This window comes from Drosophila kikkawai, chromosome 2R (assembly GCF_030179895.1).
Source record: "Drosophila kikkawai strain 14028-0561.14 chromosome 2R, DkikHiC1v2, whole genome shotgun sequence".
Lineage (NCBI taxonomy): Eukaryota > Metazoa > Arthropoda > Insecta > Diptera > Drosophilidae > Drosophila > Drosophila kikkawai.
Genome location: NC_091729.1, coordinates 26,644,155 through 26,668,869, shown reverse-complemented (window position 1 = coordinate 26,668,869; position 24,715 = coordinate 26,644,155). Strand labels below are relative to the sequence as shown.

Here is a 24,715-nt window from a genome sequence, read left to right as displayed (position 1 = left end):
ATTTTTACCACCAAAAAAAAATTTTTTTAAAAAACATGTTGAAAAATATGTAATTGGTTTTTTATTATCACCAATTGCTATAGATGGATACTATCAAAAATATCGCTAGTCTATCCTATCACTATAGAAAACTATCACTATCCATGTTTTTACAGCAACAACCATTTACAAGAACAAAAATCTATTAAAACAACGAATTTTATGCAAAACAAAGTTTAAATAACCGCCAAATTTGAAAAGACAAGTTTCACACCTGGTTTTTATAACACTTTAGAACAGTTTCCAGTCGCCAGCTGCTGGTTCTGTTCTGGGATTCGAGTACCGGGAATCCCAGAAATGTATGAATTTGTACTGAAACTGGCAAGACTGAATGAAGCCCACACATGCATTATGTACGTCAGAAATTAAGAAAAAAATATATATATTTATATAAAACTCATCGTTTAAACTCAAAATTTAGGTTTTCTGCCAGCGGGGATGACGAGCGAGGCCTATAGCCGCACCGATGGCGCCACGGGCGATAAACTGGCGTCCATCGAAAATTTAAAGGAAATCGAGTTCAACGAGAAGAATCTCATTATTTATTCACCGCCCGGAGTGGAGGACGAGTTGTCCGCCCGTTTCTTGTACAGCTTGGCCTACGCTACCCTCAGGCATCGGTCGCCGGATCTGATCAGCGAAATTATTGTCTTCCTGCGCGACCAGGAGCCGGACATTGTCAGGGAATGCGGAGACTACGCCCACTTCGATCTGAAGCGGACCGTGTGGAGCCTGGAGCTGTTGCGCCAGGACATAGTCGAGAACAAGGAGTTTGAGATATTCCGGGTCAAGTCGCCGGATACTGAGCCTTGGAACAGGTTCCTTAACGCCATCGTCAAGGAAAAGCGGCACTGGTTCTCGGCGGTGTGGCTCCATGCCGATTGCTACATGTACCGGCGCATCTGGTCGATCTTCCAGCGATCGGACACCCTGATGGACTACGATTACTTTGGCGAGCAGAAGATGCTGGCCACCAAGAAGGCGGCGCAGATGATGAAGTCGATCCTGGGAACCACCAGGGACCTGAAGCGCAGCCGGGACAACTTTCAGCGCCTGCTGAAGCTGTCCCTGTGGGGCGAGCGCAGTGCCTGGATGTCGGAAGGATGTCGTTTAAACGACCTGCTGGTGGAGTACGAGTGCGATCTGCTGGCCGATCAGTCGGTGGCCGTGTGGCGGGATCTCAGGCATGCCTACGATCCCGTCTACGTGGACATTGTGACCGGCAACGCGGGCTTCGAGCTCTTCACGGATCTTCTCCTGGCCGACTACATCATCCGCTCAAAGCTGGCAGAACGGGTGCGCTTTCACTTGAAGGCCATTCCCTGGTTCGTTATGGACGCCACCCACAAGGACTTTCATTGGCTGCTGGACTTCTTTCGCAACCACGAGTTCATCGAGTTGCAGGGCTTTGCCCGCCAGATCCAGCAGCACCTGCAGGACCGCTCTTTTATCCTCTGCGAGCAGAGCTATTTCTGGACCAGTGCCTACGACTTTAGCCACATGAAGCAGGTTCAGCCCTGCCTGTATGTCTACCTGAGCGAGGCATCGCTATTGATCTTCAAGGGGGACCTCAACTACCGCAAGTTGCTTGGCGATGTAAACTACTGCTCCACGGATAGGTTCGAGAACTGCCTGCGCGGCTTCCAGCCGACCAGCGTGTGTGCGCTGCGTGCGATCAAGACGGATCTCTACTGCGGCCTGACCGTCTGCCAGGTGGAGTGGCTGAACGAGGACGAGCCCAACTGGATGGTCACGGGGGAGAAGGCGGTCATCCAGCTGGCGGTCAAGCATCGCCTGTCGGGGGACATAATTGTGGCTCTTTGAAGGGGTTTAAATATCCATTAAATGCAGCTTGTTGTCGTGGCTTTTCCCAAATGATAAGCTAGCTTTTTAGCTCTGTTTTTTATTCATTTATTCATGGTTTTTAGTTTTTATTAGTTCCTAAATGGTAGGCGGTGTAAGTCGTTAAAATAAGTATTGCATTCCGTACTTTAGAGACTACAATCTAGGCATTATCAAGTAAGTATGAATGGTAGAAAAATATGTATGCTCTAAGGCCATATAGCTACAGCTATTTCTATATATATATATTTATATGATCGCTGATCGATGCTTCGAATTGTTCAAGTCTTATCAATTGCCGTTATAATATGGGGAGGAAAAGAAAAACAAACAAAAACATTAAATTTTCATGCAATATTCTGTAGTTCCAATATCAACTTCATTTCTTTCTTGGAGGGATGGCGGCGGCACTCCCCTGCCTCACATGAGGCAGTTGGGATTGAGCTGCTGATATGGCGTCAGATCTTTGGTGATCGAGAAGAGCGCTCCGTCGCGCACCATCTTGCACATGAGAGCGCCCAGATTCTTGGCATCGTCGATGCCCGAGTGGGCCCTGCCCTCGAAGGCCAGGCCCACATGGGCGAGGGCATCGCTAAAGTTGCACGGACGGTACTTGTACCACGACCTGTATATGGCCCGCACATCGATCCACTGATTGAAGTAGGCCGCCTTACGCATCCGCTTCCGTGTGCACTCCTTGGCCAGGCAGATGCCAAAGTCCCAGTCCGTCCAGGTGACAAAGGCACAGTTGCCCAAAATGTTGGATTTGCTCATCTTCGGCAAGCTGAGCTGGCGGGAACGGAGCTCCTTGCGCAGCCACTCGTGGAACATCATTAGAGCCGTCTGTAGGGGTACACCAGTGTCCACGGTCTTTTGCTGAATGCCCGTCAGCTCGGTGCAGTAGCTGCTCAGGCGCGGCGACTCAATGGGCATGATGTACTTGTGGAACTCGGCCTCGATTTTGCCAGTCTTAAGGTTGACCAGCACAGCTGGGAATTCTGGGGGGGAGAGAGAGAGGAGGGAATTAGTGATAGAGAAAAATAAACAAAGGAAATCCTCACCTATAATCTCCGCCTCTCGCCACTGCGGTGGCGCCTGCTTCTCCCAGCAGGTGGCCTCAAAGTCCACGGCAATCACATAGGTATAGGGCTGCATGGCCAGTTGCTTGGACTTCCTTGACTTTTTGCCCTTAGCAGGCACTGTGCTGGCGGCAGCTGTGATTTCTGCTTCGTTCAAAGAGTCCTCGGGATCGTTGGCCGGATCTGGGCGGGCTCCATCCACATATATAGTGTCGATCAGGCCCAGTTGCCTGTAATAAAGGAATATATTAAGTTAACTTTATAAGTTGATAATTTTCTAGTAAAATATATGTATACATATGTTTAAAGGCCTTTTGGCAGATTGTAAAGTAAACAAAAGCAGGCACTACAAGTCAATAAAAGTGGGCAGAGAATCCTAACCTAAATCTTTGATTGCTGCTCTTTTGTAGATCTCAAGATCCCACCTATTGCTGCTTGCCATAGCAGACTATCATGGGCTTGAGGTGCCACACCAGGCCATTGGTCTCGCTGAGAGCCTGGGCTATCACTTCCGCTGCACTGGCCTCGTTCAGGAAGGTCACAAAGGCCTGGCCCTTCATGCGACCCTGCTGCATCACTTTGATGTCCAAGTTGGCGGGAGAAGCGAACCGGGAATAGAGCTCCCTCAGCTGCTGCTCGTCCACGCTCTTATCTAGGTTTTTCAGGTAAAGTTTGTTGCTGGGCTCGCCCTGTTTGTAGTTCTTGTAGATGGGCAGGGCCTGGAGCTCACTAAGGGTCAGGCGTTTTTTTGGAATGGATGCAGAGGCTTTAACAGGTGTCTCTTTAACGGGTTTCAGGGTCTCCGGCAGCTTGAGTTCTATTTTCGCTGCCTTGAAGCTGGCTTTTGGGGTTTCTGTCTGCGGATTCGAGTGACTTCCTTGCTGGGCTGCCGCCTGCTGCAGCATGTGCCGCGTTCTCTTGAGCATCTTTTCGCTGGCAGCTGCAGGCAGTAGTCGCTGCCTCTTGGCCTGCTGATCATCCTCGCTCTCCAGCTCGCTCTCGGGGTCACTGGGCACCAGCTCCGTTTGGGTGGCCACATTCTGGTGATTATTTATCATCAAGACATTAGAGGAACGCTTCTGGAAAGGCGGCTCTAGATTCATGCGATTCATCAGATGCAAAACCTGGTTGTAGAAGCCTTTGTTGACCTGCAGCTGCTGGCCAATCCTGGCCAGAATCTCCGCATTGATGGGCGGGTAACTGTAGCTGAGATATGGCGGCGGTGGCTGCGAGAAGTCACAATGATTATTGCAGGCATAGAGCCTTCGCACGTACTTGTCGATTTCCGGCTCCTGATTATCCTTTTCCGCGACTTCTCCTGCTGCTCCCTTGGCGGTTTGTGTGGCCTTGTTGGACAGGCCAGCTGCCGGTTTGTCCCGCGGTCCAAAGGCACTGATGTTGAGCGGCTTGTCCAACTGCTGGCTCAATCCTTGCAGCTGCTCCAGCGCCTTTGCCGCCTCGTGCAAATCGCCATACTCCAGGAGCGCCCTTTTGCGGCCGTAGGAGTTGAGGGTGCGTGGCACAATCAGCCGGCACTCCTGGATAAGCTGGGCCAGCTCCTCTAGGCTGCAGGGCATCTGTTTCAGGAGCAGTTTGCTGCTTTGGACGGCCATTTTGAGCAGGAATTTTAAAAATTCCAACAACTTTTCGAGGTTTCAATTGAAAGAGTGACCTTATCACAGGGTTTAGGAAATCTCCCACAGTTGTTTGCTATAAACAGCTGATTTTGCTATAAATTAACGTTGCCACCTTTCTCGTTTGCGCTTAACAACACTACCTTTGGCGGGAGTTTTGAATGTTTATTCCAGCTGCAGCCGCTTGATGTTTGGTCGATAAAAAAGCGAGTTGCATAAAAAAACGCAAGCCGGCGCTTACTTTCACTAATTGCACCGGTTATCTCAGATTTCTGATGGAAGTTTAGCGCACTCTGAGGCGAAATTGAAGGGGAAAATCATAATAGAAACAAAATACAATTTTTGTAAGGAAATATAAGCTATAAATAGTAATTTTCTTAGATTTTAATATATTTTTAATTAATAAAATTATTCCAAGCCTTTCCTGGATTTTGAAACCATGAAAACTACATTAAAACCTCTTCATATTCTAATATTTTCTTTAATTAATTAACTTCCTTTAAATTGTTATATCCATTCTCTTTTGGGGGCCAAAGTAGTCACAGACAAATGCTCGAATCGCGTGCCATCTTCGGGATAATCATCACATGACCAGCACCCTGCACTTACTCGTAAATGCATTTAATTACAACCCACCCACTGGGGTTTCTTGTTGGTTTAGATCTCCTTTTCAGATGAGCGTAATTTTCCATTTTCCAGAGAGAGAGGCAACCGAGTCGGAGTCAATGCACTTTTGGCGCACGCTTTTAATCAAATTGAATTACATGCGAAAGAGGCCTGACATGATCTGCTCTGCTTTTTGATATATGGCACACACAAAGTGGTTATAAAAAGATCAGCGAGCCAGCCGCCGCCCCCAGATTGCATAAAATTTGCAATGATTAAATGGACAAACGATGGGCCAGCGGAGGGGGGGAAATGTGCATTCAGACACTTTCGCTTTTCACTGGCTTTTCGGAACCGAGCCGAGCCACATGCGGAAGTCGCCAAATTGGATGAATGAACTCTCCTCCTTCCTGCTCGCCTCTGCTCTGCTCTCAGCTCGGAGGGGAAAAATAAGGAAAACAACTTTTTGAATTCACTTTTACTTGCGCCAATTGAAACGAGTCCGTCCGACCGCCGTCGGCTTTGCATTCTAAGTGACTTTAATGGGTTAAGCTATATTTAGAAAATTGCAACAAATTGCCAAGTGGAATGCCAGTGGAGCACACAGCAATTTGCACGCGGAAAGGAGGTTAACTGGAGGAAGGATCAATTGCAATAGGGAAATGGAGTGGTAAATAGGATAGATAGGAACTATAAGGATGTAATTGGGGGTTCATTAGGGGATCTTTAAGGCTAGTTTTGAAGGTAATTTAGTTGATATAAACGAAGGCATTTTGAAAAAGGTAAATGTTAATTTAATGCAATAGGAAAATGTTAAGAAAACGTTGTCCAAGTTTTTACTCTACCTTGGAGATTCTTATTACAAATTTAGTAAAAACAAGAAAGAAAACTAACTTCGGGAAGCCGAAATTTGTATACCCTTGCAGTTTGCCATAGGATCTTTCATCCAATCAAAAACCGATCATAATTAAGCCAAAAAAGCATCAAATTCAATTCGGAAAGCTTTTCTGTGCTTGTTTTTTCTAGGGTAACAAAACTGCATACAAAATTTAAAATTTTAAGATATTACACTTTTTGATTATTTTTTTTGTGACAATTGAAGCATTTTAAGACCTCAAAAACACAAAAAAAATTAGGAAAAATGTTTTTCTCCTAAACTTGGCTAGATCGACTCCGCTTTTTGTGCTGATCAAGAATATATATGATTTATAGGGTCGGAAACGACTCCTTCACTAACTAAAATCATATAAACCCTTCGAGAAGATCTAAAATATTCACACTCTTTAAATGAATATTTTTATATATTTTATATGGTAATTTTTTTATAAAAATATTCATAACTAAGCCAAAAAAGCATCAAATTCAATTCGGAAAGTTTTTCTGTGCTAGTTTTTCCCAGATAAACAAATCTGTTTACTAAATTTCACATTTTAAGATATTAAAATTTTTGCAAACTTTTCTGTGACAATTGAACCATTTTAAGACCTCAAAACACAAAAAAAAATTAGGAAAAATGTTTTTCTCCTTAACTTGGCTAGATCGACTCCGCTTTTTGTGCTGATCAAGAATATATATGATTTATAGGGTCGGAAATGACTCCTTCACTATGTAACACACTTTTGACTAAAATTATAATACCCTGCAAGGGTATAAAAATATAGTTAAAATATACATTTAAACAGTATTCCATTGCAATTTCCACCCCCAAAAGGCACTGATTCATTAAAAAGCCTCCTCCTGAATCAGCAACAGGTTTCCCCCATTGGTCATCACCTCCTCTATATCTCCTATATTCCCTCCCAAAACTCATTCATTCAGTGATGACAAGCCCCTTTTTACACATTCCCCATTTAATTAGCCCACGAAAAACGTTGCACTGAAGTGCGATTTGCATTGTCGCCGAACAATATAACTAAGCAATTACTAATCACTCTACCGAAAGAGAGAGCCCACTTAAAATTAACTAAATAATACTTTTTAAGGCATGAACTGTAGTTTCAGGCCAATTGTTGGCAGCCTAATGAGTTTTGGCCAAATGAGAAGCGTGCTCGAACACAAAAGAGTGAATGAATAGCAAACAAAATAAATAGCAAAAGACTATAAATAACTATAGCGGTTTAAGTTAATTGAAACTCAAGAAAAACTATATAAATATAAAAAAAAGAACTAAGAACTGTCTGGCCTTCCTGTCTCTTCTTTTGATATAATTTTATATTAAATTCATAATTATTTCATTTTTACTTTTCCCTTCAAATCCAAAGAAATAACAAATGCCAGATTTACATAAATAGTAATCACATACCCTGTAATTACAGCATTTAAACGGAATCACGTGGCACCTTCGGCATTTAAAGAATTTAAAGAATCGTCTGCGGCAATTGAGTTCCCCTTCGGCTTTGCTAATTGCCACTACATATACTATATAGTACTGTAGAGTGGTATTTATTTACAGATGATTATAGTCAAGGTCCTGGAGAGGAGACGACGACTACGACTTGGGGCTTGGCTTGGGCCTATTGCAATTGATGGAAATTAGCGAGAGCTACGAAACAGAAACGACTGACGGTAGCTGGATTGCAGCGAAATTATATATATTTATTGCGCATACGCCCCGCGTGCCGGGGAGAGACAGGCGCGTGCATAAAAGTCGGGGCCAAAAAACGTATGACGACCTTCCCGCAGTCGGGCCCTATTTGGCCGGGTTACGTCTCTCCGCCGCCCCAGCAACTCCTCGCCGACTTGCATTATTTTGAATGCAATATACCCTTGATTTGGTCTGCTATATAGCCACCATATAGTGGTGGTGCTACCCCTGCATTTGTGTCGGTGTATCGGGTTCGGTTCGGTGTATCCGTGAGTTTCGTGTGCGCCATGCTCTTGACTTTGGATAAGTTTGGTGAAAACTGCTTTCAGCCGGATTTCCCGCACTCTCTAGCCAGAGAATTGGAATCAGAAAACCAGACGGCGATGCCGATGTCGATGCCGATTGCCAGCCAATGTCGGGGCATTGAATTGAGCAGAAGCGTTCATTGGTCAACTCACCGATATAGCTTTGGAATTTCGAGAGAATCTCGAGAGTATATACCCTAAGATCGGTCAAAGGTGGCTCTCAAGTTGGGCTCTGTCTTGGTTTTCAGTTGGGTTTTAAGAGGTACAGAGTATACTTTCTTCGTGGCGGCCTCTCAAGAAAAGCTGCTTCTGTTTGATCTTTAATTTGTGCGCAGCAAAAATTCAATTGTTGAGCAAAAATAATCTATAAACTTATAGTCTCTCTATATAAATCGTGCCCAAAATAATACTTTTTTTGTATGCAAAAGTTCTCACATTTTGATTTATACTCATTATTCACCCACAGCCACAGCCTGAACAATTGTTATGGCTTTGAAATTTAAAATAATTTGTATATTTAATGACGGACATTATCAACTATTTTGGGAGCTATAACTATCTAGAATCTAGATCATAAAGTTAATGAGGCTATTATTTTTTATATTAGATACAAAGTAACGAGGAGTTCTATTTCACAAATGAGTCAAAAATGCATTAATTTTAATTCGGAAAGCTGTTCTGTGCTAGTTTTAAATAGGTTTATAAATCTGCAAACTAAATTATGAAATTTAAGAAAATGAAATTTTTATCCAATTTTTCACAATTTCAACGATGTAACCCCTTATAAAATTTTGAAAAAAATTAAAAATTTTATTTTCTTCCAGAAATGGCTAGAAAGATTCGCCTGTCAATGCTGATCAAGAATATATATGGTTTATAGGGTAGGAAATGACTCCTTCTCTGCGTTTTTAGCTTTCTACTGACACTATAATACCCTACCTGTAAGGATATAATAACTTGTAATATCATTATCTTAAAGAGTTTATCTCAGATTTCCCTTTAAATTAAATTATTTAATTTACAATCTCCCTAAATAACATCCACTGTAGTTTAAAAATATTCCACATTATTACAAAGTTAGTACCCAGTGGAGGGAGGAGGCTTGGGGGGCTGATTTGTTTGTCGGCTTTTTGCAAAACAGGTTTTAGTGTGGGAATAAAAATGAGCACAGCCCGGTGACAAGTTATAAAATTGCGCAATTTTGCAGCTACTTGGAGGGGGGACTATCTATATCCCAAATATACTCACGAGTGGATGGCCAAGACCTCCCATTGATCGATCAGGTGCATTTCGCCGAGTTATCCTTATCAGTCAGCGACACGAAAAACGACTTATCTGGCGGCTATTGACAAATCGAACTGACACCGTTCCGGCTATTTTACGATTCATGGTTAGAAAAATACAAAGTAAAAAGCACACAGATCTCGATTGGAAGCTTTTTCTCATTTGTTATTGTGGGGACAACAACAAAGGGAGGGTTTCCATTTATAAAATACTACGCATTTCAATTAATAAAATAGTCATAATTAAATTAAAGAGTCGCCAGCACGAGTCGTATAACAATAAGGTCGAGATTCAGAGATTATTCATATACGTGCATGGTGGGTAAATATATAAAGCCGAGGCATTTGCAGCAGCAGATGCAGCAGTAGCAGCAGCAGCACCAGTGTTTATATAGTAACTCGAGACCGCGAGACCATGTCGTCATATAGATTACAAGCTTTATCAATGCAGCCTCCCGTTTTACTTTTATTACATTTTTTATTGTGTGCCCCACAAAAGTTTCCATTGCTCAGATGCATCTATATATATACTATATACACATATGCTCTTTATGGGATGTGTGCAAATTGAACTAGCAGGTCAGATGAGGACATATTGGGGCCATCGGGCTGAGATGCACAGATATACACTGTGGAATCTGCTGCTGCTGCACTTCTACAGCTTCCAAGGGGGAAAACAACTGTCAGCCTAGAGAAGTCGTCTCCGGAGTGGAGAAGCCCCATGCTGGCTTCGGTTCCAATTACACTCAATTAAAGCATCCCGATCTCAATTCGAGCTGAAAGGCTGGGAGTTATTTTTGGAAACCTAATTGCAACTGCCAGGCGCTGAGTCACTCAGTGGATTGTATTTGCAATCGCAGGTATACGTACTATTTGTATTCCACAATTAGAAATACAAATCAAAGCAATATAAACCACTTTGAACCAGCTCCAAGCGCCATTAATCCATTCTGTAATCTAGAATAGACGTGCAAATATATCAAAGACTATATAGTATATGGACTAGAGCCCCCAATTGGAATTGCTGAACACGAGGGCAATCATTCAGCGGGCCATCAATCAACTGATCGCTGATTTAACGCCTTTGCGCCGTCTTGATTAATTTAATCATGTGTGTATATTTGTTTACTCTGCGAGGGTAAACAGCAAATGTACATAAATATATGAAACAAAATCGGAGTAAGCGATGAATGAACTATTACGACGTTGCAGACGGACTTTTGGTAATATAATCCCCGATCAAAGTACTATAATTTTAGTCAGAAGCTTAAAACGCAGTGAAAAAGTCATTTCCGACCCTATAAATCATATATATTCTTGATCAGCATTAACATCCGAATCGATCTAGCCAAGTCCGGTAGAAACAATTTTTTTGGAATTTGTTTTTCAAAATTTTATAAGGGGTTACATCATTAAAATTGTTAAAACTTGCTGAAAATTTTAATTTTTTTAATTATAAAATTTAGTATGCAGATTTTTAAAACTAATAAAAACTAACACAGAAAAGCTTTCCGAATTGAAATTAGTTTAGTTTTGGCTGAGTTATGATCTTTTTAAGATTCAGTCTCCTGTCCAATTTCAAGTTTTAGGGTATACAAAATCCGGCTTTCCAAAGTTAGCTGCCTTTGTTTATTATTGCAGTCGTTGTTAGTGCTGAATAAAAACAACAAGCGACATCGATACCACAAGTATACATTGTTTAATAGCATACATACTACACTATACTGCGGTAATCTTCGTAACAGAATTAATTGAATGAAATTATCATGAGATTTGTTACTTCTAAGATTACCTTACTTATTAGAATGCATTTGAATTTGAATTTTAGATTTGTTTGTAAGCTATTTATAGAGTTTTTTTATGGCTCAGAGTTAAGAGATCAATAAGTTATGTTATTTTCTTACTGGTTTTAATTGACATTAGGCATTAATGATGAGTAATATTATTATCTTATTGATCATATTATCATGAATACATATTTCTTGCTATTTCTTAACGTTGAAAATATTAAATAATTTATTTCAAAAACATATATCGAGAGTTAGTCAACATAATATGCAAGTTTGTGCATATATCCTTGCTTTACAAGTTTAATTTTTAATAATTTCTATAAATAATCTCAGTTTCCTACAGTGAATAAGGCACTTCTAGTGATACTTGTCAGATAGGTGCCTTTCAGGGGCGTTAAAGTGCATTGACCAACCCAACACATCCAATATCAACAACTCGACAACTCTCTGTGGATATAAATATTTGCGTAAAAGTTATTACACGGGGTGGCCTTAAGCGATTTTCTGTTGACCAAGACGCAACAAAAAAGGCCAGGGTCGGATTTTCTAGTCTCCACTTCTCTTTTTTTTGTGGAAAATGAAAAATAAGGTCGGTTGAGGTCAGCCAGGATGACCAACCTGGCTGAGAAAAATCAATTCTTTACTCGGTTTACTAGCTTAGTTTTCTGGGAAATAAAATGGAGCTTGAGTCACCCTTTTTAGTAGAAACTCCGCCCCTGGCTGGACTCTTAATTGCAGCTTGTTAAGTGGTAAAGCAAAGAGTGAAAGAGTGTGGGACCTGACTTTTTAGCGGGGCAATTTCACGAAAGCCGGTCTCCCACGAATAGGAATAATAAAATAGGAGTGTTCCGTATTTGGGTTTCGATTAAATTAGGTAAAATATTATTCTTAAATCTTTAAATTTTCGAATAATCAATAAAAATCTGGATACGGAAACTAATATTAAACTGAGATACTTTTGGACAAAGTTTTCAGAGATTTAAAAATGTCAAGAGAATTTTTTTCAAGACAATTGATTTATATTTAATTATTTGATTTAATATACATAATAATATTCTTTTCAGACTATAATAAATTCCTAATGATTTCAAATCAGATTAATCTTGTATATATTTCCCAGTTTCCTTAATTTATTACTCGTTTTTACAGTCGAAATCAAAGACCAGAACACCCCCCCACTAGGTTTATCCCGAATATTTAGCAATTTTTTTATGTTAAATGGGGAAAAACTCACCTTGCCAGTCTTATCAAGGCCATCTTTGTTGTGTGTGCTTTTATTTCGGTTATAATTGACTTTGCGGACAACCTTTATTAGATTTTTGTACTGCTAGAAATTCGTCAGAGTCTCTATTTATTTGGTTCTCCTTTAGCTTCCTCTTTTCCCCTTCTATTTTGGCAGTGCAGAAAGTAACGGTAACTAGGCGAAAAAGGGGAGGAGGACGAACAGGAAGAAGAGCAAGAGCGGCAGAAAATTCTTTTGTTGTCTGCCACCAACACAGGCGCGCTTCCTCACACAGACACAAACACACACACACACACGCGAATGTAACACTCACACAACTGCAGTTATTCAGCCGGCACAACAACAACACCAGCTTTGCGCTTTTTCGATATTTTATTTATTTATTAACTTTAAAGATTTCCACTCGTTTGTTTACATTTTTCCACACGCGGAGCAAAGGTATTGCAGGTGCAGTTGCATTTGCCGAGTGTCGTCGGGGCGGTCAGTGGGAGTGTTGTGGCACTTTCTGGGGCATTATTCGCGGCCCGGCAGCTCTGTTTTCAGCGGTTTGGTTCGCGTTCTGCATTTATTATTCAAGTATTCAAGTGAAGCGGCGGCTGGCAAGTGCAGTGCAGTGCAGTGTTGCCAAATGAAAAGTTAGCTATGCTCCTATAAAATCTCAAAAAGTTGCAATTTCTCCCTAAAAAATCCACACCTGATATTCGAACCACACCAGATATTCCAATATTAAAACGAGAAAGTCTGGCAGCTTTGATGTAGATTTTGAATTTGAATTATAACGGAAGTAAAGAAAATCAATTAATAATGTTGAAATGGAAATGAAGTGCCTTGAGGAATTCAAATGTTTACCTTTAAACATTAAACAGTGTTTTTCATCTTAAAATATAACACATTCTAGCACATTTTTTTGCCATATTTTCTTATTTTTTCTGAGAAACTTGGTGGTAATAAAACGCAATCTAAACTCAAGTAGCAGCCCTTAAAGTTATAATATTAATTTCAAGTGGAATACAAAAAGACACTCCAAAAAGAGAATATCAAATATAGGCATAAATATGCATATATTAACGCTATAGTTTACACATATTAAAACATAACGCATATTCATAATATTTATGCTTAAAGCATATATTAACTCTATAGTATACAAATGATATGGGACCGGGCAGAAACTGAATATTCAAATTAACTTCACGCAAACTTATTATGTTTTAGAATTATGCAATCTGCCAAAGAACTCGGTCAACGCTTAGCGGTTCTTCGGTATATAAGAACAGGGGCCTTGAACCTGAGAATCAGTTGGAAATCATCGGACCTGGCTACAAGAGCTTCTGAACATGAACCTGCTTACTGGATTACTTATAGTGCTCTGCCTGATAGCATTCGTTAGTGGTAAGTAGAGCTTATTCGCTATGAGATGACAGGAGTAATCCTTTGAATTTATTACCATAGCTGAAGGCCATCGAAGCAGAAGGCAAAACTTTAAAGTTTTAAAGCAACGGAGACTCAATCCGGATAATTTGGGTCGTCGTGGAAACTATAGAGATGACTTTAAAGAGGAAACTATATCCTTATCGAGTCCCACAACCACAACCACGACAACAATAACAGGAACTCCAACAACATCACCAGCAGCACCAACATCACCAGCAGCACTAACATCACCAGCAGCACCAACATCACCAGCAGCACCAACAGCAACAGCAGCAACAGCAACAAAATTTAATAATTATAAAAATAACAAAGACTATCTGGAGTATGACCAACTTGTAAATAGCTTCGACCAGGACGATTCAGATGACATGATCGAGATGTACAGACCCCGTCGGAGGAAAAACCGTCGTCAGCCCAGCCGTCATCGTCACAATCACCGCCAATAGAAACCCAGTACTTTTATAATAACAAATGCATTTTAACTGAAACATATAATATACAAAACCTTATCGATCACGCGATAACATTTTTAAATCATACAATAAAGTATAACTAGAACAACTTGAAAGTGAAAGTATAATCAATTCGGTAATGTTAGAAATGTAATAGAAATGATACTATGGGCATGTAAAATTGATACTGAAATTATATGGTTATTTATGCATTTTAAGATTACATTAATGTAAATCATTTAGGTAATGAGTTATAATTTCTTTGTTTGTTCAATTTAATATATGAAATTTGTTGATTTTATCGATAGTAGGTGTTTTTGTTAGAAATATTTATATTACCGAGGTAAAGTTTGTTACGAGTTAGCTAATTTTTGCTTTTATGTTAAAGATATAAAAGTTAAAAATTGATATTAAAAGCATAAAAAATTTTATTTTCATAATGTTGTGCATGTGTTTTACAAAGAGTTTGTTAAATATTCAAACATTTTTACTATGTAGGTCAGAGGGAATTAATATGAAACTTTCTGAAATGGGAAAGATACCTGATAATTTTAACCATATGAAAGCCGTTATGTAAAATCATTGTCTAGATTCTAAAATGTTATGCTTACGGCTTATCAATGCAAATTAGCCCTTCTTTGGCTTGTTCTGATGGCATATAAAGCGGCGGATCTTGATTTTTTCAGGCAGTTACTAAAGTTTGGGACTCGCATAAAGATCATTCGTGGAATACAACCTCTGACATGAACCTGCTTACAGGACTATTCGTATTGCTCTGTCTGATGGCCTTTGTTAGTGGTAAGTGTAACTAGTTCCCTATAAATGACAGGAGTAATCCTTTGGGTTTGTTAATATAGCTGAAGGCCATCAAAGCAGATGGCGGAAGTTTAAACTTTATAAGCAACGGAGGCACAATTCGGATAATTTGGGTCGTCGTGGAAACTATGGAGAGGAAACTATATCCTTATCGAGTCCCTCACCCTCCCCCTCACCCTCACCATCACCTTCACCCTCACCTTCACCCTCACCTTCACCTTCACCCTCTCCCTCGCCCTCGCCCTCGCCCTCACCCTCAGAAACAGGACATATAAAAGCAACCACATCAACAAGAACTCTCACATCTAATAATGGGAAAGAAGACAAAGGGTATGACCAACTTATAAATGACTTCAACCAGGAGGATTTAGATGACAAGATCGAGCTAAACAGGCCTCGCAGGAAGAAAAGCCGTCGCCAGACCACTCGTCGCCGTCACCATCACCATCAGTAGAAGCCAAGCTTATATAAAAGGAATCTTTGACACCATAGACCTGTGATGTTCATATATTGGAGGATACTGCTTTCGTTTGTCATCCATTTATCAATTATCATCTGTAGAATTGAACTCCAGAGATGAAGCTGCTATTCGTCGTACTCTGCCTCCTGGATCAGTTCCATCACCAACAGGAACTATAACGTGACAACCAACAACTTCAACATCAGCATCATTTTAAATCATAAAATAAAGTGTAACCAGAAATACCTAGAGGTAAAAGTGTTATTAATTAAATAATGTAAGAAGTGTGATTTTAACCATGGGAATCAATGCGAACTTAAAACGGTAAAATAGTGATCTTTTCAAAAATCATATGTTAATAAAGAAAGTCTTTATGTAAAATGTATACTGAAATAATATTGTATCTTTGCATTTTAAAATTACACTAACATAAACTTTGTGGTTTATAAAAAGGACCGTGTAGACCAAGATATTATCTAATAAATAATAAATATTTTTTGGATGGTTCAATTTAATATTAGAAATTTCTTGATTTTATCGATAGTTAAAATTAAAGTCTGTTACGAGTTAGCTAATTTTTGCTGTATGGTAGTTTTTATGTTAAAAATATAAAAGTTAAAAATTGAAATTAAAAGCCTAAAAAATTATATTTTCATAATTTTGTGCACGTGTTTTACAAAAAGTTTGTTTCATATTCAAACATTTTTTCCATGTAGGTCAAAGGGAATTAATATGTAACTTTCTGAAATGAAACAAAAGAAACGTGCTAATTCCAACCATATGGTGGCTGCTATGCAAATTATAAGCAATAATTCTAGAATGTTAAAGTTACGGCTTATTAGTGCAAATTAGCTCTTTTTTGGCTTGTTCTGATGGCATATAAAGCGGCGGGTCTTGATATTCTCAGGCAGTTACTAAAGATTGGGACTCGCATAAAGATCATTTGTGGAATACAACCTCTAACATGAACCTGCTTACTGGACTATTCATATTGCTCTGCCTGATGGCCTTCGTTAGTGGTAAGTATAACTAGTTCCCTATAAATGACAGGAGTAATCCTTTGGGTTTGTTACCATAGGTGAAGGCCATCGAAGCAGAAGGCAGAAGTTTAAAGTTTTTAGGCAACGGAGAATGAGTGGAACAAATCTATCCCCGAAAGCTTCACATAGAATTATAGAACCTGTAACATCAACACAATCGCCTCCACCACCACCATCACCAACAGGTCGTTCATATTATAACAATGATCATTTTGAGTACGACAAACTTGTGAATAGCTTCGACCAGGAGGATTGAGATTATTTGCAGAAGGAAGAGCCGTAAAAATTATAAATGCATTTTAAGATTAAACTCTGATCAATAAAGCCTAATGAAATATTCCCAAAATACCGGTTTGAGTTTGAATTGAAATGTGACCTAATTATTTTACTCTCGGCGCTAGGTTTAGTTGGTTGACATTCATAATTTGAAAAGCGTTTTCAAACTAGAAATAAGTGTAAAATGTTTTAGTTTTACTTGGTATATAAGTTTTCATTTTATAACAGATGATTTTATAATAAAACACTGTGGAAACAAATGCCAGGTCAGACATGCTAATCCGGGAGCTGTTATGCAAATGGCAGGCAAAGCGTCGATCAGTTAACGATTCTGAGATGTTAATATTTCGGTTTAGCTACTAGTATTATAACTAACATTATGCAAACTAGGCTCAAGTTGGCTAGTATATAAAAAGATGGGCCTTGAACTTGACAGTCAGTTACACAGAGTCAGGCTTTGCTTTTAGATCATTGGTAGAACTTAACTCTGGAGATGAAGCTGCTCAATGGACTGTTCGTGGTACTCTGCCTGCTATTAATTACCACAGGTAAGTAATAATTCATCTAGAAACAGCGGGATTAATCCTAAGAGTTTCATATCATAGCTGAAGGCAATCGGTTAAGGAAAAAGCAGAACTTGCCCCTGGCTACGCTACAGAGACTTAGTCCCGCCATATTCGGTCGTTCAGAAGTCTCTGGAGAAGAGATGAACTCAAGCACTTCCCCCTTCCCTGATGCTACAGTAACTACTTCTAAACCTTCCACTGAATCTACAACAGAAATACCAAAACACAAAGATAATCTGGGAATAACCAAATTTCTGGATAGCTTGAATTTCGATCAAGTAGACAAGGCAATCGAGAACTTAAATATACCAGAGTTTAAGAAATAGATTTAAAGTTTGAAATAATATCTAAACAAACTTAAAAATAAAGTACTGTTCAAAATATCCTACAAAATCAAGTGTATTAGTATTCAATTTCAAAACCAGACATTCAACTAGTTGACAAGAATTATATTGTATATTTTCCACTCCTCAAATAAAATTTCTTATACAAAATGTGGGAGCAGCTGGAGCGATATCGCAATCACTTTTTACAACGCGAAATCAAGGATGTGATGAAGCCCAGCTCCATCAACAATCAGCAGAGAATGGGTAAGTTTTAGTTTATTTTGAAGAGAATGTAATTAAAAAAATATATACTCAGAGTGGGCGGAGGCCTTGGAGAAGCGGGATCTCTGCAAGTGCTTCCCCGATCGCGACTCGGTGGCCTCCAAATACTTTGATGATAGGGCCAAGTTGGCCTACGGTTGGTTTGCTCTGCCCAAATTGATGAAGGAAATGGACAGCGATGTTCGCCTGACCCACTGGAAGGCTATTGTGTCCTTGACGGAATTCCTTTTGAATCCCTTGAATGCCCAGACTGCCATCACCGAATATGATATTGTGAGAAAGTGGGTTGTTGTTTTATAGTTTTTTGTTTTCTCTTGAGATAATAATGTTTATTTCTACATGAAAAAGGTTAAAGAACGCCTTTATGCGTTTGAGATTGAAGCATCACAAGGAGGAATACCGCGAAGGCGAGATGTACCTCAAGATTTATAGTGAGTTTTAGGGATATAAATATTTAGTTAGTTTAATTTTCTTCAAGACATTCTTTCACGTAATTTGAATGGCGCCGAAAATATTGCCAACCGCAAGTGTCTTCGGGTGGAGTTTTATAAGATCATCAAGGCCCAGGAAGACTTGAAAGAGGAGTTGGCTTCTGAGATACTTCGAAATTTGACGGGCAAGACAAAGGGTGAGATTGGATACACTTTTAACGATTTTTCCAATATTTATGCTTTCCCTCTTAGTTCTTTCAATTATTTTGGAGGATCCCGAGAACTTCTCCTCCCTGGCCGACATCTTCAAGCAGGACCCCTGTCGCCCGCACTATCCCATACATTTGTGGCACCACCTGTGCCACCTGCTCGAAGTGGCCCCGGAGCAGGGACTGGAGTTGGGCTTCTTCGAGCTGCTCCACTTTAGGATCCTCAATCGTTTGCCCGACTTTCGGGATATGGCCACCAAGGCCTTCGCCCTGCTGCTTCGCTGTACCGAGGGCCAACGACGCTTCGATGACGTGGATGGAGTCAAGCTCCTGCACGACATCTTTGCCACGATGGATGGGAAGCCACGAAAATTGCTGCCTCTTCAGAACTGGGAGTACCTGGTCCTGGCCCTGGTCAATGGACTGCACAGCAAGAAGGCTCTGTGGCGGAGCCGGGAGTTCACCATGCTGCCTTGCTATGTGGGTCGAATCATGCAGACGACGGAGGACAATCCACGGCTGCAGTTGCACTGCCTGAAGGCTCTCCGGGAGCTGGGCATGATGCCGTGCATCAAGCGCTATATTATTGGCAACTGGCTGGGGGACATCTGCAGGCTGTTTTGCCTGGATGCGGAGGCCGAGTGTGCTAGGGATGCGCTGGTCGACTGGCTGCGTCGCGATATAGCCGATAGTAGTAGTTAATGTCTTTACTGTGTTTTGTTTGCGTTTCATAGAAGAGAAAACATAGCATTTCCCCGCCCTTAAACCGTTTAGATAAATTCAATCTACCCCTCAAAACTCGCTCCTGGTCCCAAAGAGAGTCCTTTGAGGAAAAAGGGGATGCTTTTGGGACACAGAGAGAGAGAGGGAGAGTGAGCTTTTCAGAGAGCAGTTGCTGCCAGCTGTTCTGGCTTTAGCTTTAAAATAAAATAAATTGTGGTTAATATTTAACACCTCTAAAAATCTATAGATTATATCTGGACTATAAATAAATTCAAAAATACATTTCCTTTGCTTGCCTTGACCCTGCCGAGTTCATTTTTGATTTATATATATTTATTTAAACATAACTTTTTGCATATTTATGGACACTTGACTGCAGAGTGCCAACTGCCAAGAAGGCGACAACTTTTCCAATTTCCGATGCCTGGACATTGGCCATAATAATGAGCACTGACACTGCAAGAGGATGCCAGGATGCAGCGTTGCCAGGACAACCACCGCAGCAGTAACAACAACAACAACAACAAGAGGGGAGACAGGAAAAGTAACAACCACTGACCAGAGTAGCCGCAGTAACCGCAGTTTGCGGTTCCTTTACTGCTGTCCCCCCCCCATCTACATATTTTTATATCTATGTAGGATTCTTCCTCCCGCTGGCTCCTTGCTATCCATATAAATATATATATAATCCCATTTTTTCTGTATTATTTTTCTGCGGTGACAAACTTGGCAACGAGTTGCAGTTGCTTTTTTTAATTTATTTGGATTGGCGACGACTAAAAGAGTTCCTTGTCCCAGGACAATGTGGATCCAGGACATTTCGCATTCAATCGGCAAGTTTTGTGCTCTGTCATCGAGGCGGCGTCGACGGCGGAATTCTTCCAAAGTCTCTGGTCGCCTCTTTTGTGAACTTTTTAATTACCGCTGCGAGTTTCGCCTTGTTTTCTTTGTGGTCTTTTCTTCACTTCACTTTGGTTTTTTTCTATTTTTCTCATTTTTCAAGTTGTTTATGAAATATTTTATGGAAATTATGCAAAACTTGTTTACCCGACTTCATATTCAGCCATCAGCGCTCGCCATTTGGCGCCTTTCACACAAAGTTCCCCCACTTTTCGCCACTCAAATTAATTGCATAACAAATTGTGTTGATGAAGTGCATGGAATGCCCAAGTCTATGTCTATAGTAACGGAGATTTCCAAGGGTCAGAGGGCGGCTATCCAGCACGGCCCTTGAGGTCAGTCATGGCTGAAGCTCTGAAATAATTTGCTAAATATTCTGGCAGCTTAGCCCTTGAGTAAGGCCAGTGAAAGCCTCCTCTCCTACACTTACCAACCCCCAGTCCTGCCCTGAATATACCCTTTGATGGGTTCTATTATCGACACATTAGCCTACTAACGATGGCAATTATTGGGACTCCCAAAACATCATCGAGCTCTCCACTCTTCAGTTCAGTTTCATCGATGGCCCTTTGGCGTTGGTCGCCCTTTCGCCTGAGCAACCGTTACCTGAGCTATCACCTGCTCCTCCTGCTGCGCTTCTACTTGGCCCAGTACCGTTGCCTGGGTCTGATGCGTCTCCGCTACGCGGCAGACCGGAACGAGGTGCGTCTGACTCACTACAGTGTCACGATTGCCAGGATGATTGGCCTGCCGTTCGCCTTCTTCTTCACCCTGGCCTTGAAGGATCCCTATCGGTTGATGCTGCACATACAGCTCCTGGGCTTCAGCTGCTCCATAATGCTGCAGCCCAGGCGAGTCGTCGAGGAGCGCACGCGACTAGTGAATGAGTTCCTGCGACTTACGCCGCAGCTCTATCGCTGCTGTCACAGGAAGCTGAAGATGTCCTGGCTGGCCATCCTGCAGTGGCTGCTGAAGTTCCTCAGCTTCAGGATATTCTACATGGCTCTGCTGATACCCACGGATACCACCTACATGATCTTGTTGATGCTGCTCTTCGTGGTGCCCGTGACCCTGGCCATTTGGGTGATGGACGTGACCTCGCACCTGGTCAGCATTGCACTCTTTCTTCTGCTCAAATCCTTTCAGGTGTTGGACGAGGAAATGGCAGCCGTGGGCGAGAAGCTGCCATTGGAGATCCTTCGCGGTAATTATTCAGAAATTCGCAGGTTACAACGTCACCTGGTGGCCCTGCAGCGCCTGCACCGATCGTATGTGAGGCTCACCCAGGAGGTCATCGGCTGCCTGGGTCCCCAGATGGTTCTGATCCTCCTCTACAACCTGAGCACTATATACACCCTGTCCAGTGGCCGCTGGTGGCGTACCATCCAGATCACGGTTCTGGTTAACAGTGTGCGATCGCTCTTGGTGTCACTGGATCAACTGGTGGCCATGACCAGAGCTCGGCAGGACACCACGTGGTTGCATGTGGCCCAGCTGCTGCAGTTTGACGAGATCCTGGCCACATATGGCTGGTTGGAACGCAAGAAATGGAAGTGGAGATGGCGGTGCCAGGACCCCGACTCCAAGATTCCTATTCTTCAACCTGGACTGCAGATCCTGGGTCTGGTTATACCCAACAGACGTCTCCTGTTCCGCATTGTCTTTGCATTTTGCAGTGTCCTGCACTTGCATTACATGTGGAAGAGATCGGCGTTGGTGGCCGAGAAGGAGATCATCATTGATTCGGAAATTGGCTCAAAAGGAGGGTTTTGAGTTTTGAAAGGGGATTTTTGAAAGAGCAATAAAATAATTGAATATTAAATCTTGTCAATAAGATTATTTTTATTCGATTAAAGGACTAAATCCTTGTTCTATGCCTTTTTATATATACTATTTTCACAGAGATTTCCCACAAATAATTTCTAGAGATTATAATCAGCTTACTAAATTAGTTTTAAAAGACTTAAAACTCTTTAGAACAATTTAAAAACTTCCCAAAGTAATTTCGAAATGAAAGAAAATATTTACCCGCATGATTAATGAAGGTTAAGCCCCATTGTTTATGAAAGTAAAGTTTGCTCCTTGCCAAGGACCCTAGTAAACTATGTAGTTTCGCCGCCAAAGTATACCCATTTCTCACATGCTTTGATTAACTTTCCCGGGGAAACTCTCGGGGACTCGGGGTCGGCTTTAAGACATTTATCATCTATTTATTGCACTCCAAATAATATTTGTTCAATGGAACACGCACTTTACACGGGAGTCGAAGGAGCCCTCTTGGAGGCGACTCCTGCGGGTAATTTTAAATAATTTATGCATTCGCCCCTGCTGTAACATGTACAAAAATAACAAGAGGAGGCGCTTCCTTATTTTCCGGCTCCTGCTTTCCCCACACAATGCCGACACCCCCGCTGTGAGTGCCTGCCTGATATATGTAATTGCATGGCTGGCCGAGCACTTGAGGTGTTGGTGGGGTCCTTCGTCCTGCTGCTGCTTCTGCTATCCTCTCACACATGCCCTTCCTTCCGGCAAGATGGGGCTGCGGATCCATAAATCATTTTTAAAACATTACCTCAACGAATGCGAATAAGTAGAAATATTTTATGTATACAATTTTGCACCTTCTCTAAAGCGGCCCAAGATTTATAGGGAGCTTGGCCCCAAGGATTTTCGCCCAGGATTGTCACACAGTTGGGTTGATTAAATTCCAGCAGCACTGAATCTGGTTCCTGGTGAATCTCTCTGGCCCAGTTTTGCCATTCGAATTTATGGCCATTGCTCGCTCTAATCTTGTTTATTCCTATTCCTTTTCCCTTTCCATTTTCGGAACAGAAAACCATTGAAAATCAATTAAACTTTTATGGTGCAGAGCAGGGAGATACAGAGACAGTAAAAATAAGGGAATTTTAAAGCAATTTTAAAGCCATTTTAATTGAATGTAGTTGGGTAATAAAAACATTTTATCGGGACTTTAAGAGCTTGAAAAACTTTTGACTTTGATTCGAGTTTGGGGAAACTTCTTATCCCGATATCTTTCATCTTTTGGGGAGCTCCTTCAAAGGACAATGGAGTGTGACAACTGTAGAGGGTGGAGAGCAGCAGGGCCCTTTCACACTTGTTGTTATTCCAAGAATTTTACACTTCGCCGAAAGGCCAATAATTTGCAAAACATAATGTAAGTTATGCCGACGAAATTAAGCCGCTGGCGTGGAAGGAAAGAAGATATATATATTTCTATGGGTGGGAGGAATATATCTGAGAGTAAGGGAGCTCCAAAGCAGCTTTATGTATAAATCTCTTTAATTTATTAGATTTCATTAGACATTTCGGCGTTGAGTCTGGCCGCGGGTGGTGGATTGAGGCTTTTCGGGGGGAAGCTACCACGATTTTTATATTAACAAGCTTTGAAACATGACTTTTCCTTGTGCGCCCCCATAAAAAGTAATAATGTGGCCCGTAAAATCGTTAGCCAGCGGCCAAAAGGGAGAAGGCTAAGATAAAAGGGACAAAGTAATGAAGGTGTAGCATACTTTTTGGGGCTCCGCAATATTTTTATCAAATTAAAAGCTATTTAGTTGTATATTTTATTAATAATTTAATATTTTAATTTAATAATAATAATTTTACACAAACTTGGCTTGTGCTTTGGATCTGCAAAACCCCGAATTTAAATACATTTCAGAAGTATCCTTTGGCCATATCTCTTTACTCACACACACATGTATAATTTAGGATCACTCCAAATAAATTACACACTCAACGATGTCACTCCCACACACACACACACACACACATACAACGTGTAATCAACAAAATTACACTAAAATACAAAGCAAAAAAAAAGACGAGAGAAGAGAAATAAATTTGACACGAATGCGTCGACGAGGCACTATGGGGTTTTTGACCAGTTTTTGTGGCATTAATTAATAACTCGATCAGTTTTGAAGATATCGACATGAAACTTTACCAATCATCATTATTTGTCCCTAGGCACATATAGTATGAAAATCGTTCGGATCAGGAATCTATATCCTATAGCTCCCATAGGAACGATCGGGTAAAAGTAAAAATATATTAATGAAATTTAAGGAGCTTATATTTGATGCTATTTTAACACGATATAGTAATTTTGAACAAAATCGGACAACGCTTTCCCTAGGAACTAAAATAACCAAAATACCGGAATTCAGTGTTTTCCCATACAAACAGCTACCAAATTGGCTCTGAAAACAGTGAGGTTATCTGAGAAAAATTCAAATTGCAACAAAAGTGCGGAAAAGTGCACGATAAGACTAACTGCTTTTTGCTCAGAATTGACAACGCTACAACATACACTTGGACGCATTGAAAACTAATGCGAACTTCTATTTCAAAACTCTTCCCAAAGTTTAAATT

General features: G+C 40.9%; 5 protein-coding genes across 8 annotated transcripts in view; 4 read left to right on the top strand and 1 right to left on the bottom strand.

Annotated features, from left to right (window-relative positions):
- The window catches only part of LOC108085134 (outer dynein arm-docking complex subunit 4), a 178,414-nt gene that overhangs the window by 22,673 nt on the left and 131,026 nt on the right, over positions 1 to 24,715 (top strand). The window lies entirely within an intron of this gene.
- On the top strand, positions 356 to 1,920 carry LOC108085110 (damage-control phosphatase ARMT1). Its single transcript, XM_017181591.3, has 2 exons — positions 356 to 392; positions 461 to 1,920. Exons 1-2 carry the CDS (start codon positions 371 to 373, stop codon positions 1,861 to 1,863), a joined length of 1,425 nt encoding a protein of 474 aa, XP_017037080.1. The 5' UTR covers positions 356 to 370; the 3' UTR covers positions 1,864 to 1,920.
- Snp (Snipper) overlaps positions 1,935 to 24,715 on the bottom strand; it is a 102,019-nt gene continuing 79,238 nt past the window's right edge. Inside the window, exons 1-3 of one of the 4 annotated variants that reach the window (XM_017181735.3) lie at positions 12,397 to 13,005; positions 2,943 to 3,190; positions 1,935 to 2,879 (exon numbers count right to left, since the gene is read on the bottom strand). In XM_017181735.3, coding sequence (XP_017037224.1) covers positions 2,302 to 2,879; positions 2,943 to 3,190; positions 12,397 to 12,419 — 849 coding nt within the window. In that variant the 5' untranslated portion in view covers positions 12,420 to 13,005 and the 3' untranslated portion in view covers positions 1,935 to 2,301. Of the gene's footprint in view, positions 2,880 to 2,942; positions 3,191 to 3,341; positions 4,888 to 12,396; positions 13,006 to 24,715 lie in introns of those variants that run through there. The other 3 variants (XM_017181733.2, XM_070283591.1, XM_017181732.2) reach the window with 3 other exon arrangements.
- Positions 17,339 to 17,775, top strand: LOC138928116 (uncharacterized). The gene is made up of 2 exons (XM_070284515.1): positions 17,339 to 17,431; positions 17,489 to 17,775. Exons 1-2 carry the CDS (start codon positions 17,377 to 17,379, stop codon positions 17,773 to 17,775), a joined length of 342 nt encoding a protein of 113 aa, XP_070140616.1. The 5' UTR covers positions 17,339 to 17,376.
- Positions 17,813 to 19,702, top strand: LOC108085118 (uncharacterized). The gene is made up of 5 exons (XM_017181620.3): positions 17,813 to 18,039; positions 18,092 to 18,338; positions 18,406 to 18,488; positions 18,536 to 18,685; positions 18,741 to 19,702. The coding sequence occupies exons 1-5, from the start codon at positions 17,943 to 17,945 to the stop codon at positions 19,397 to 19,399; spliced, it is 1,236 nt and encodes a 411-aa protein (XP_017037109.1). The 5' UTR covers positions 17,813 to 17,942; the 3' UTR covers positions 19,400 to 19,702.

Coding starts and splice junctions, on each gene's coding strand:
- LOC108085110 (XM_017181591.3), top strand. CDS start 371: ATGAAGCCCACACATGCATTAT. Junction 393..460: donor GAAGCCCACACATGCATTAT/GTACGTCAGAAA, acceptor CTCAAAATTTAG/GTTTTCTGCCAGCGGGGATG.
- LOC108085118 (XM_017181620.3), top strand. CDS start 17,943: ATGTGGGAGCAGCTGGAGCGATATCGCAATCACTTTTTACAACGCGAA. Junction 18,339..18,405: donor GAATATGATATTGTGAGAAA/GTGGGTTGTTGT, acceptor TACATGAAAAAG/GTTAAAGAACGCCTTTATGC. Junction 18,489..18,535: donor GATGTACCTCAAGATTTATA/GTGAGTTTTAGG, acceptor ATTTTCTTCAAG/ACATTCTTTCACGTAATTTG.
- LOC138928116 (XM_070284515.1), top strand. CDS start 17,377: ATGAAGCTGCTCAATGGACTGTTCGTGGTACTCTGCCTGCTATTAATT. Junction 17,432..17,488: donor CCTGCTATTAATTACCACAG/GTAAGTAATAAT, acceptor TTCATATCATAG/CTGAAGGCAATCGGTTAAGG.